The 13,705-nt window shown below is 38.9% G+C and overlaps 2 protein-coding genes across 6 annotated transcripts in view; both read left to right on the top strand.

The window, feature by feature from the left end:
* pdlim5b (PDZ and LIM domain 5b) overlaps window positions 1–9,332 on the top strand; it is a 61,387-nt gene extending 52,055 nt beyond the window's left edge. Inside the window, exons 8-13 of one of the 2 annotated variants that reach the window (XM_041810624.1) lie at window positions 974–1,137; window positions 4,265–4,445; window positions 4,552–4,732; window positions 6,062–6,182; window positions 7,532–7,647; window positions 7,743–9,332. In XM_041810624.1, the coding sequence (XP_041666558.1) occupies window positions 974–1,137; window positions 4,265–4,445; window positions 4,552–4,732; window positions 6,062–6,182; window positions 7,532–7,647; window positions 7,743–7,832 (853 nt within the window). In that variant the 3' untranslated portion in view covers window positions 7,833–9,332. The remainder of the gene's footprint in view (window positions 1–973; window positions 1,138–4,264; window positions 4,446–4,551; window positions 4,733–6,061; window positions 6,183–7,531; window positions 7,648–7,742) is intronic. The other variant, XM_041810625.1, reaches the window with a different exon arrangement.
* A 1,901-nt stretch (window positions 9,333–11,233) lies between these two features.
* Window positions 11,234–13,705, top strand: part of bmpr1bb (bone morphogenetic protein receptor, type IBb) — an 89,262-nt gene continuing 86,790 nt past the window's right edge. For 2 of the 4 annotated variants that reach the window (XM_041811679.1, XM_041811677.1), the window contains exon 1: window positions 11,234–11,337. The gene's annotated coding sequence lies outside the window, so the exon portion shown is untranslated. Of the gene's footprint in view, window positions 11,338–11,526; window positions 11,586–13,705 lie in introns of those variants that run through there. The other 2 variants (XM_041811675.1, XM_041811678.1) reach the window with 2 other exon arrangements.

Genomic DNA, 13,705 nt, shown 5'->3' with positions numbered 1-13,705 from the left:
CTTTTTCTTGCACACATCAGATGGAAATATACAGACAAAAAAAGTAAAGTTGACAATTAATTTTAACATTTAAAGCCTGTTGTATAAGTGTGGGAAACAAATTTATTAATGTGACTTGCTTTGAATGATTTCTGAGCTAGAAATTTCCATTTTCAGGGTTTTCTGGGAGAATTATTTTCCAGGACTTAAAAGAGCCACAAGTTGTCCAAAAAGGTCTCATAACCAATATCACTGGTTTAGAGTCAGTTACCAGCGTGATCTAGCCAGGTTAAAAGAGGGATAGAGTTTTGGCACTGTAAACTCTGATTTAAGGCTCAACTTTATTTCTCAGTTTCAACATTGGATATGTCATCTTTGTGCATTACTTAATTGAAAGTGGAATTTTATAGAATCACACATTTTCACACATCCAGTTTTTAGTTGCATTTTGCACAATGGCCTAATTTTTGAGGAACTGAGGTTAAATTTGTTGTGGAAAAGAATAAAAATTACATAAGCTGCTCCAGGAGCACAAGTTAAGAGCAAAAGTTAATGCAAAGAAATAACCCCAGTCTTTTTTGGAATAAATGTAGAGTATGCTGCATGAACAGTAGATTCTATGGCATTACCACTTGAATCGTTTCCTTATGTCAGTAACTGAAAACCTTCTGGGCAGTGGGCAGCAGTGGAGAGGGTGCCCCATAATTTGCCTGATTGTTTACATGTGTCACTGAGTTTCAAACCAACTGAATGTAAACATGAACCTGCGCTGGAAGAACCTCAAGAGCATTAGTCTGCAATCTGAGGTTCAGTCGGATTGTTTGTACAGTCCCATTCTTGGCATTTGCAGCAGTTTGTACTTAAATGTGTTTGATCTGCGGCCTGCAAAGTGGGACAAAGACAGGAGGTAGGAGCTGTCAGGGTTACCAAAAAAAGTGTTTCCAAGTATTATTAGCTGTTTTTTAAATGAAATATGTATGTGTGTGTTTCCTAGTGATGCAGTTGACATAACTGCTCCCGCCGTGCACACCTCGCCTGCAGCCAAACCATTTTCCAAATCTCCAGCAGCACCTAGAAATGGCAACATCGTCCCTGCGTCCTCATACAAGAGTCCTGCAGCCCAGAACAAGCCTTCCTTCCAGCCTGGAGGTCCATCAGGTACACTAACACTCTCACAAACCCTACCTCACCTCTGTTATTTACTGCCCCTTGAAGCTTGTAGCTCCTCTTCTGCCAAGAGCACAAATTTATGCAGTGTAGTTGCCTCTTTGACCCAATAGAGGGCAGCATTGTGTCTTTAAATCACTGCTGCTCAGCTTTGACATTTATTGCAGCTTTAACGCCTGACACTAAGCTATTTAAGATTATGAGCGCCATAAAAACCAGAGGTATTCCGTTAATGAGCTCAGATTATTGGCTTTTCCCAAGATCCCCTCCATTAAATAGATTGTAAAAATGAGAATTATGTATTTTATTTTGTGTGAAAGCAGCTCTTTAAAATACAGAGATCCCTGCCACGGGACCTAGAGGTGGTCAGGGTAAATATTTGCTGAAAGGCATCAGTCAGGGGTCATTATTAGCGATACTTAGACACAAGCATGCACTCATACATGAACAGATGCACTATGTACCCCACAGATTTCCCAGAAGGCCTTTAAAGAACAGGCTGCTGAAAGGTACCACAGGGTGAGAGCGGGAGAGGCCACAGTTAGCTCTCTGTTAGCTCTGTTATTTTTCAGATTAACACATACTTCAGCCTGAGTAAACAAACACATATCTCATGTGTGGAATCTGCAACATGACCTTAAAATTGGTTTAAATGAACCCATAATCAAGACAGTGATGAAAATGCAAAAACTGAAATATTTCGGCTCAGACGAGTTGGTGGAAAATTGAATTTAAAGTTTCTATAATCATGTTTCCATTTTAGAAATAGAACTTTTAATCATGTTCTCATTTTGAGTCCACTGCCCTGCTTTCCAGCCCTGTGTGTCTGTATTTAGAGATTTTCACTCCTGCTGTGATGCAGTTTGGACCTCTTCTCTGGCTGACTTTTCTTCCTTATCTTCCTCATACAGCGAGACGGCAGTGACACACGTCTGTTTCGCTCTCTGTCCTATTTAATGCTGAGCCCTCCATCTTTGCTCTTGCCAAAGGATTCCCTTTAAAGTGACAGCTTGTCAAAATCCAGCTCGCTGTGCCAGCTTTTAACCAGATAAGCTCAAACAGCGACAAATAGTTTGACTCCAGTGTAATTCTCTGTGTCAGTACTGCTTCACTTAAACTGTGAAAACACAGAAGATGCTAAATGACACAATTTTATCAAAAAAGATATATTTCTGATCTGTATTTTTATGTCTCTACTCTCCACTGATCAACTTGAATGTGGGTTGTATCCTCCTTGCAAAATACAATTAGCCTTTTTTTCTCAGAATTGTTGAGGTAGTAACCATGGAATAACAAGAAAGTTGCCAATCTGAATGTATTAAAAATGCATCAGTGTCGCATGCTATATATCAGGCCAGTTCATCCTAGAGAAACGCTGCAACATCCAGCTGATCAGGGCAGGCTTTACAGAGCCTATAAGAAGTATTCACCCCCCTGGATTTTTAACTCTTTCATTGATTTTGTAAATCAATCATGCTCAATATAATTTGGCTTTTTTTTTTTTTTTTATACAAAAAAGACCAAAAAAAACCCTCTTTAATGTCAAAGTGAAAACAGAATTTGACAAAGTACTATCAGTTAAATAAAATCATGTAATGTCAAATAAGTGATTACATAATTCTTCACCCCTTTATGTTAGTATTTAGTAGATTCCCCCTTGGCTGCAATCACTGCACTGAATCTATGTGGACAGATCTCACTCAGGCTTGCACATCTGGAAACTCCAATTTTGCTCCATTCTTCTTTGCAAAACTACTCAAGCTCTGTCAGGATACACAAGGATCAGGTGTGATCAGCCCTTTTTAAGTGCAGCCACAAATCCTCTATTAGATTCACATGCGGACTTTGACTCAGCCACTCCAGAACATTCACTTTGTTAGCTTTAAACCATTTCTGTGTAGCTTTGGCTGTATGCTTTGAGTCATTGTCTTGCTGGAAATAAATTTTCTCCTGAATATGGCTGTCCACCAGGATTTTCCAATATTTTGCTACATTCATTTTACACTCTAGCTATACAAGCCCTCCTGGGCCGGCTGCTGAGAAGCATCTCCACAGCATGATGCTGCCACCACTGTGCTTCCAAGCGGGGATGGTGTGTTTGTAGTGATGTGTCTGCCAAACATAGCGTCTTTTCTGATGGTCAGAAAGCATCTTTTTAGTCTCATCAGATGTAAGAACTTTCCACCACTTGACCATGGAGTCCCCACATGCTTTTTGGCAAACTGTAGTCAAGATTTTAAATGGGTTGTCTTCAACAGTGGATTCTTTTTGCCACTTTCCCATAAAGCTTTGACTGGTGAAGAACCTAGGTAACAGTTGTTGTATACAGAGTCTCTCTCATCTCAGCTGCTGAAGCTTGTAACTCCTTCAGAGTAGTCATAGATGTCTTGGTGGACTCTCTCACAAGTCTCCTTCTTGCATAGTCACTCAGTTTGTGAGGACAGCTTGATGTAGGCGGATTTACACATTCCTTCCATTTCTCCAATCTTTCCTTCTCTTAAATCCGCTCTCACAGTCTTCTCACATCCCTGCTTCTGTTTATTCATGTCGTTTACTCCGTTCCAAGGAAATTTAGGGAGCACTTGTCCTTTAACCTCACGAGTCTTTGATAACAGTTCTCCCTATCAATAGAGTCTCTGTCCCCGATGCCTTTAACCCCCCCAGGACTCCCTCTGAGGGCGGATCACTCAGACCTCTGTCCTGGATGCTGAGAAAAAGAATGAGACGCTGTGCATCCTCGCCATGTGTTTGGAGATGAGAGGAGGGGGATTATTTTTCCAGGTGTCTACTCTGACTCTGGGAATGGGTTTTTTCCCTCAGTGGGAAAAATTGATCCCTTGTCGGGACTGGGTGGGGTGGACTTGTCCCACCCAGCTGTCTCATGCCTCAGACACGGAGGTTAGAGATCATCCAACTGTTCCCATTTATTACTGGAGAACACACAACTTAACTGCATGCATGTTTTCTTTCAAGTTGGTCTAAGAAATGACAAAGTTTGGATCAGTTGATGGTATTTTTCATCTGCATCTCATCTTCAACTTGATCCAATTCAGTCGAGCTGGGTAAGCTTGCTTTCCCTCTTAATACTGACCCCTAAATCTCCCTCCTCTTGGTCTAGGTTTCCCTAAGGGTGGAGCAGCTCCTTCTTTTGGCAAAGTTACCAACCCTACTCCCAAAGGTCCAGACCGCCCCACCCCACAGCCACACCCACAGGACCTCAGCTCTCTGGTGCAGCGGGCTGAGCACATCCCAGCTGGCACTCGCACCCCAGTGTGCAACAAGTGCAACAACGTTATCAGGTAAAAAAGAAAAATTGTATTTACTTCAATATAAATCTTAATCACACAAAGCAAAAAATGTTACCGGTGTCCTTTCACGCTCTGCCCTTTTGTTTAATCTCCCCAGGGGCCCTTTCCTTGTGGCCATGGGGATGTCGTGGCACCCTGAGGAGTTCAACTGTGCTCACTGCCACTCCTCCTTGGCTGAAAACGGCTTCGTGGAGGAGAAAGGCCAGGTCTACTGCACAAACTGCTATGAGCAGTTTTTCGCACCAACCTGTGCACGCTGCAACCAGAAGATTCTGGGGGTCAGTTCATAGTAGTAAAGTGATATTGCTCCATGTTTTCTACTGGTTTGTTTCAGCTGAAACATACTGTAAGTAGTCTTTGTGAAGTACAAAATCAAATAAGGCCCTCTGCAACGAGATTGGCTACCTTTATATCGTAGTTTTTGTTGTGTAAAACCTCTGCTGCAGGGTAGATATCATACAAAGTGAACCCCAGTATGAAAGTGCATCTCAAAAATTAGAATATCATGAAAAAGTTTGTTTTTTCTGTGATTCAATTAAAGAAGTGAAACTTCCATATATTCTACATTCATCTCATGCTAAGTGAAATATTTCGGGACCACAGCAGCAATAACAGCAGCAGATGACATGGCACCCCAATCCATCACTAACTGTGGAAACTCATCACAGGATTCCAAGCACCTTGGATTCTGTACCTTTCTGATCTTCCTCCAGACTCTGGGACCTTGATTTCCAAATTAAATCCATAATTTACTTTCATCTCAAAAAGAATTTTGGAACACTGAGTCCAGTTCTTTTTCTCCTTAGCCAAGGTGAGACACTAATGACATCTGTGGTTCAGGAGTGGCAAGAACACAACTCTTATAGTCTTTTTCCTGGACCCGTCTGTGTGTGATAAATCTTGATCCACTGACTCAAGCCTCAGTCCACTCCTCGTGAAGCTCCCCTAAGTTCTTGAGTCTGCCTTGTTTGACAATCCTGTGAAGGCTGAGCTCATCCCTGTTTCTTGTGCACCTTTTCTTACCCCATGCTTCCGTTTCAGTCAACTTTCCATGAAAATGCTTTGACACAGCCACTGAGAACAGCCTGCCTTTTCCGCAGTGACCTTCTGTGGCTTACCCTGCTTGTGGACGGTGTCAGTGATTGCCCTCTGAACATCTGTGAAGTCAGCAGTCTTCCCCATGATTGTGGTTGTGTGAACTGAACCAGAAGGAGAGAATGAAAGCTCAGGAAACTTTAGCTAATCAGCTAAGCTTTAGAAATCATAAAACAAACATCACTAAAAGTACTCAAAGAATTCAAGATCAGACTATAATAAATAGATATATAAAACATTCCTGCAGTAATAGAACTAACCTAATTTACAATTTCCTATATTCAGTATCCTTGTAGATGTTGCAGCTTTGTTCAATCCAGTGGGAGTAAAGGAATTCTTTTACTGATACAGAACAACCGTCAGTTGTTTAGTCCTACTAAACACACACAGAGCCAAACTGTCACAAAATCAAACTTTATCTGAAGTACAGTTACATCAAAATCTATAGAATATGTTAAAAGCATACTGTTCCTCTTTTTTTTTTTTTTTTTTTGTAATTTTTATCTCTGCAGGAGGTCATGAATGCCCTTAAACAGACCTGGCACATTTCCTGTTTCGTCTGCTGTGCCTGCTACCAGCCAATCAGAGGGAACATGTTCCACATGGAGGATGGGCAGCCGTACTGTGAACAAGGTGAAGGATGAAACCAATAGCAACTTGTAATCTGAGTAATCTGACTAGACGAGGTATTCCTAATAAGGAGTAGAACATCACTGGGAGTTTCTACAACATGTGTCACTCTGCCTCTGCAAGGTGTTCACAGCAGACTTTGCATGTAAGAACCAAGGTCTGTTGAAGTTTAAAGACCCTGTAAAGTGAAATCCAAAATTAGTGTCTTAACACACTAGATATGTTGGAATATGGTTGCTGTAAACATGTGAAAACACTGAGATCTACATGTGACCGAATTATGGATTTAGACCTTTAGAAAATTTTTCACCTCTTTCCTGGCTCGGATTGATGTGGGCGGGGCAAATATGTAGACTGGTGATGTCACCAGCCCACAGTGGGGAACAATTCTGCAGTTCATCTCAGTCCGACCTGTCATTAGCTAGTGGCACTGCCTTTATTACAGTGTTAATTATGGCAGCTATTTTTAATTTTAGTCTTAGTTTTGGCCTTTAAATAAAATGCATTCTAGTTTTAGTCACATTGTAGTCATTTCTGTCCTTTTTAGTTTTAGTCTAGCTTTAGTTGACAAAAAATCAAACATTTTAGTCTAGATTTAATCCATAAAAGAGCTCACATTTTAGTCTTTACTTTTAGTCCAAATATTTATTTTTTTGCCTAAATCTGGTACCAAATCATGGTGGTGTGTTCTATGCACTCTGCCAAACCTGGGGTCCCTGCTTTCTACAGCTGAGAGGCAGAATAGCTACAGCTGCATTGCTTTTTTGACAGATGTACCCACAATGGAAAAGTATCATGGATTTTGAATGTCCGACGAAAACAACATTACATTTTAGTCTAGTTTTTGTCATGGAAAAAAAGGCTTTCGACAAATAGTTTTAGTTGACAAAATTAACACTGCTTTATTGAAAGTTAACAGTCAGTTACATGCTGGTTTTTCTCCTGAGTGGGCGTGGCTTCAGCTCATTCAACAGACACACCCACATCATTCTAGGGCAGATTTTGCTGCCTCATTTTTCATAAAGGAGGTCTACACTGCCTACTTTTTTTTGGTCAAAAAAGCCAGATTATATAGGCCATGGTTGATTTATAAATCAATTAAAAGGAAAAACATCCAGGGGTGAATACTTTTTATAGGCACTGTATGGGATTAGGAGTTTCTTCACCTAGCATTCTGCTTGGTGTTTATTTCAAAAAAATAAACAAATGTGCAAAAATAAAAACGTGGTAACCGTGATGTTATACTGAATACCAGCACTGATGTGATGCAGCAGGAGGTAAAAGGCCACAGGTGTGCATTACATAATGAAAGATAGGCAAATTGAGTAACATGTTAACTTTTATTTACTTAGACTACTACAAGCTGTTTGGTACAAACTGCCATGGCTGTGACTTCCCCATCGAGGCGGGGGATAGATTCCTGGAGGCTCTGGGATTTACCTGGCATGACACCTGCTTTGTGTGCGCGGTAGGTCTAGGAGACGCATACTGCAATAATATTTAAACAACTGAATGAAGTGTTTACAACATTAATGCTTTAAATGTGTTTGTCTGTCCTCATAGGTCTGCTCCACTAACCTGGAAGGTCAGCCGTTCTTCTCCAAAAAAGACAAAGCTTTGTGCAAGAAACACGCTCACACTGTCAACATCTGAGCTGCTGCTGTGAATGTGAATGGGAAAGGGTTTACAGCAATTTTTACTTCAGTAAGACGCTTTCTAAATTAAAATAGTGTATTCTGGTAAATTAACATGGGGTCAGAGGTTCCACTGTTTGCTCTATCTTTGCTTAATGTTGTTGGCATAGTCTGCAAGAGTACACTGCAAGTCAAAAATCTCTACAGTAGGATTTCAAATCAACATTTTGAACCGATCTTTTATAAGGCTTAAGGTAAGTTTAGCTCCCAATGGGACATTTTTATACCACAAAGAATGAGGTTGACCCTCAGAGGTCACCAACAGTATTAGGATTCAAATATTAACAAGTGAAAGGTTAAAAAGAAGATTATTTAACATTAGGGGGAAACATATTTATTTGACAGCAGAAGTTATTATATGGCTCTCTGGACTAAAGTATGAAATGGAAAAATTTTAATACTATTATTTTTTTATTGTTTTGTTGAGACGTAATGTGGTTTTCTATTCCTACTAGTAAATATAAGCACAAACATGTGTACAGTAAAACAATTCTATGCAAAGTGGTTGCATAATAGATCATTTTCTTTCTTTTTATGTGTACATTTTGTTATAACTTTAGCCAAATGGTTCATGTAGACATGAATCAACATCATTCAACTTTTTCCAGACCTTAGAATAGATATATTTTAAATTCAGTCTTGTTTATGTCTTTGTTTATTTGTTTTATTGTCTTCTAAAACCCTGATTGAAGAAAGACCTTCATTTTGCCAACTTTATTTTATCTCCATCATATTCATCATTCAGTGTGTGTTCTCACAAAGAGGACATACCATGAAAAACCCACTTTATAGTATGTTTGCACAGTATATTTGGGCATCTTGGTTATCCACCAGACCCACAGAATGTAAAATAAATTAACCCAGTCTTTTGTTCATGTCTGAAAACACAAAATCATACAGACATCACAGTAGGAGTCATTTTAATAATATATGTCCCTCACCTGGTATCTCCATCCACTGCTATGGAAGCACACAGCTGTACTTGTGTCAGCACACCCCATGGAAGAGAGGGGCTAGGTGACATTTCTGACAGTCACTCTCATAGACTGCTCATCTAAGATGTTTTATATATCAGAAAAGTGCTGCAATTTGCCTGTTTAATGTATGTCTAGTTTTAGATATTTTTTAAACTTCAATTTTATTCATAAACAAAGTCTGGCAGTTACATTAATGAAATAACAACACTGCAAACATCACAGACAAAGCAACATTTCATGAATAAAACTGCAAAAGATCATCACTTTAAATAATGTTTAGTTAAGTTACATAAATGGTGGCTCCCTTTAGCTTTGTTAGCTTTAGCTAAAGCTATCAAAGCTATACTAGCGTCATACTTAATATTACAATATAAGCCAATGTAGTTAAGTTAGCTTTAGCAATGTGAGCTTTATGAAATGTAGCCAAAGCTAACATGGCTATGTAGATAACATACCTATGTAGCCTACATAGCTGCTTTGTGAGCTTAGCTTTAGCTACCTTAGCTATGTAGCTCTGTTTTATATAGATAAGTTAGCCTTAGCAATGTGAGCTTTATGAAACATAGCTAAAGCTAACATGGCTATGTAGATAACATACCTACGTAGCCTACATAGCTGCTTTGTGAGCTTAGCTTTAGCTACGTTAGCTACATAGCTCTGTGTTTTATATATATATATATATATATATATATATATATATATATATATATAGCTGAGTTAGCTTAAGCAATGAAAGCTTTAACAGATATAACTAAAGCTACCTTAGTTACGCCAATAACATAGATGTGTAACTTATGTAGCTTTGTGAGTTTTTCATTACTTTTGTCAGCTACGTAGCTTATGCAGCTAACCTTATGTGAGGCAACGTAAGAGGTTAAGCTTTTTTTCTTGTAATCAGACTGTTTACTCAGCTTTATTAAACGTTTTGTAATCAAGTTTTTTAGGAGAATTTTTTTACTTTTAACTTCTGGTATTCTAACCCCTACCTTTACCCTTACCCTAACCCTAACTAAAAGGAAGTTAAATCCTGTTTTATTTTGAAAGTCTCAGCATGTTTTCCATTCTGATGTATACAGCGTCTCAGATGAACAGTCTGCAAGAGTGGCAGACAGAAATGAACAGTCTTCAGCCAAACTGTCTTCTTTAGAGCTGGTTTAAACAAGGTCAAAAACCACGTCTGGTGCTTGACCCACTTTATATTTTGACCAAAGCACAGCACAAGTGTTCAAAATCAGAGAAGCGGTATGAAATGTCACCTTTAATGTTTTTTTTTATGTAATTAATGAAATATGTTGGATTAACAAAAGTAAATATTAATATATTTTAATTTTCCCTTGCCTTGCACAATGTCTTTAAAGCTCCTGTGAGAATCCCTCTGTTTATGTTGATTATGGCGCCCCCTGTGGTGAGAACAGTCTGCTAATTTTGTACAGTAAATGTATACATTTTATGACCAAATTCCATACTGTCCTTTGGCAGTCAAATGTATCATTTATTATGAATCTTGGCTGTTAAAAATGTAAATAAAGGCTGATTTAGTAGTGTGCTTTTATCACTTTACCTGACACCTACCCTCCAGCAATATTTTCAGGTGTAAAAGACTAACCTTTCTCCTGATGGTCTCAACTGCTTTTTAGGTCATATATTGTAGCTGCATCAGTATTACTTTCAAATTGTTTCATAACCAGCTAAAACATCTCACAGGAGCTTTAAATAATGAAAAATAAATAGCATATGTTGTACTTGTGCATTGTACTTTCCTCTTGGAAACTCTTCATAAAAAAGCGCCAATCTCCTTACTCTTATTTCAATTAAAAGGTTCAGTATTGACTCAGGCTCTTGAGTGTGTTCTTTTGCTTTTCAACACTATCCTGGCCTATTGTTAGCAGCTACAACTTTAAAAAGCACCCCTTCACTTTTTAATACCCTGTTTGTGTTTTGCAAATGTACATTTTATGTGTTTGTCAATACATAGTGAGCATTTCAGCCAAGAACTGATGCGTGTAAAGTGTGTTATAAATCTCTATTTTTGACAGTAATTATTCAGCAGGCAGGCAGGCAGGCACCAGCATGAGCTGCCTCACACTTTACCTGCCATAAGAAGGAAAAGTACCCATCTCTACATGGACAGGAGGAGACAACACCCACCAGGATCACCGTTTAGTGGTGCATTATATCTTCTATGATACTTAAAATAATTCCTCATATATCTAAGGTTAGCATTAGGTCGATATTTATCGTTTCTTTATGCGGTTGTTGAAAAGTATAACAAGAGTTTGTAATGAGCGGTCGCGTGCACTTATCAAAGACGTCATTAGGGGGCGCTGTGCGCAGATTTCCCATTTAACAAGCGTCAAAATAAACGCATGGGACACTTGGGAAAGTATTCACAAGAAAGAGGAGCATAGCCGACTTTGAGTCACAACAGAAGAGTTAAAACCAACTCTAATAAAGTCTCGTGGAGCTACTACTTGAACCGTGCTCACGGTAAGGATACTTTTTTCTTTATAAGTGTCGTAAAGTGTGAGCGGGTGCGCCGTTTGAAAGGCTGCATTAATATCGTTTTGTTATGACTGTGACGCTTTCCTCACTAAAACCAGCGGCTTCCGTAGTTTGTTTAACGTGCCGCCGTTCACATACAGCTGATTTATGTGCTTTATTTTCCGACTGAGTCCAGTTTGATTCTGACAGCAGCGGTGGAGCCCTGACAGAGGTTGTATGAGCGGAGTGTGATGGTGAGAGTGATGAAGATGATGCGAATAGGTGATTTATGCTATAATCTCCGTTTAGTGTATTTTATTATCTGATAAAATATAGACACGTCCCGTGAAATGACGTTTATTTCAGGGACTGTTTGAAAATTTGGACTCGTGCGCACTCCCTGCCTTGTTTGGACTATAAATGTGACGTTGTTGATAAAATATGTTAAGGCGATTGCCATTAGATGGGTTGTTAGGATCTTAACCATATGCTACCATGTCATTCAACTTTTAAATACAGCCCTTATAAAGAGTATTCACACCCTTTGATGTTTTACTCTTTCAGATAAAAAATAAACACAAACCTCCTAAATATCAAAGTTTAAAGAGATTTCTTCAAATTAATGTAAGGTTAATAAAGATATGTAAGGTTATATACGTGGCTGCGTAAATATTCACCCCATCATGTCAGTATTAGATGCATCTTTGACTTCAATCACAGCACTGTCTGTGTGGATAGCTCTCAATCAGGCTTGCACATCTGGACACTGCAATTTTACTCCATTCTTCCTCGTTTGACCTCTTGTCAGGTTTCACATGGATCAGACGTGAGCAGCTCTTTTCAAGTCCAGCTTCAAATTCTCAATTTGATTGAGGTCTGGGCTTTAAACCATTACTTTGCAGCTCAAGCAGCTTAAAATCTCCTCAAGCCATAGTTCTCTTGCAGACTGAAGATTGTCCTCCAAGATTTTCATATATTTTGCTGCATTTATTTTACCCCCTACCTTTACAAGCCTTCCAGGGCAGGCTGCTGAGAATCATCCCCACAGCATGATGCTGCCACCACTGGTGCTGGTGAATGGGCAACGTCTGGAGAGTCTCTCTCACATTCACTCCATTTAAATCTGCCTGATGTAGGCAGATTCACACATGTGCCGTATTCCTTCCATTTTTTTGATGGTGGATTTTACTGACATCTATGGTTTTAAGTGCCCTGGATGTTTTTTGTATCTATCCCCTGACTTATAACTTACTTTTTATTCACCTTTTCTCTGAGTTGCTTGGAGTGTTCTTTTGTCTTCAAGTTGTAATGGTAGCAAGGAATACCGATTAACCAGTTGTTGAACCTTCTAGACACAGGTGTCTTTATACTTTATTTATTTATTTATTTATTTTGTAAGAAAAGCTAATGTATATTGACTGATATATAAATTTAATGAAAGGGTGAAAAATCCAATTGTTGAATACATTCTATAGGTACTGGATTTAAAATTCCATGATGTTATATATATCTGAACGTTTTTCTTTTGTTCTCAACAATTTAAGTAACTGGCCCTAGTCCTTTCAATTTAAAGCTCCTGTTAGGAGTTTTTTTTACTGATACAGAATAAAATGAATATTGATGTCTATTATTGAATTACAACAGCAAATAAGACTGTCAGCATGGAGAATTGGTATTTTTAAAAGGTTTATTTTAATGGGGGAAATTGCTGCCATGAAGGTTTCAAATGAAATGATTGATCGCGATTTAGCATCAGAAATTGCCCTTTTTTTGTAAATCTAAAAAAATGTATTTTATCCAACAAAATTAGAGATGGAAAAGGTATTGTCAATTATGCAAAGTTTACATCAAATAAATCTTGTTTGGTGGTGATGTTATAGAAAGCCCCCAAATTCACCTGTTTTCTTTTGTCTGAAATATTTAAGATTGGGCTTTTAATCTTAGTATTTATTATCATAGCATTATTCTTGTACCAGTAAAACATGCACCAGGGATAAAGGGCATTATTGTCAGTTACCATTTTTACACCCCTGCGTGGGTCAATCTCTGCCAATGAGCTAAAGACTCCATCACCAGTGGGTTTAAGTAGCAAAGGGTCAATGGCAATATTTGAATGCCTCACACAAAACCTCTCTGTGCCCTGCAGCTGATCACTGAGCGACGTGATCCAGAGCTGAAGTGTGCGACATCGCTTAGCTCCTGATGTTTACATCAGCATCTCAGAGGCTGGAGTGTCACAGTAGGCTGCACCTTATCCTGTGAGGCTGTGGGCTTTAATGCACTACCAACCTCTCAGCTCTTTACAGGACAGAGCAGCTCATTGAAGCAGAGATGAGTGACTGTTTTAGGCAATATTCAACAACATTGAGTGATC

The sequence above is a fragment of the Cheilinus undulatus genome, linkage group 17 (genome assembly GCF_018320785.1).
Source record: "Cheilinus undulatus linkage group 17, ASM1832078v1, whole genome shotgun sequence".
Lineage (NCBI taxonomy): Eukaryota > Metazoa > Chordata > Actinopteri > Labriformes > Labridae > Cheilinus > Cheilinus undulatus.
This window is presented reverse-complemented; position numbering and strand designations above follow the sequence as displayed.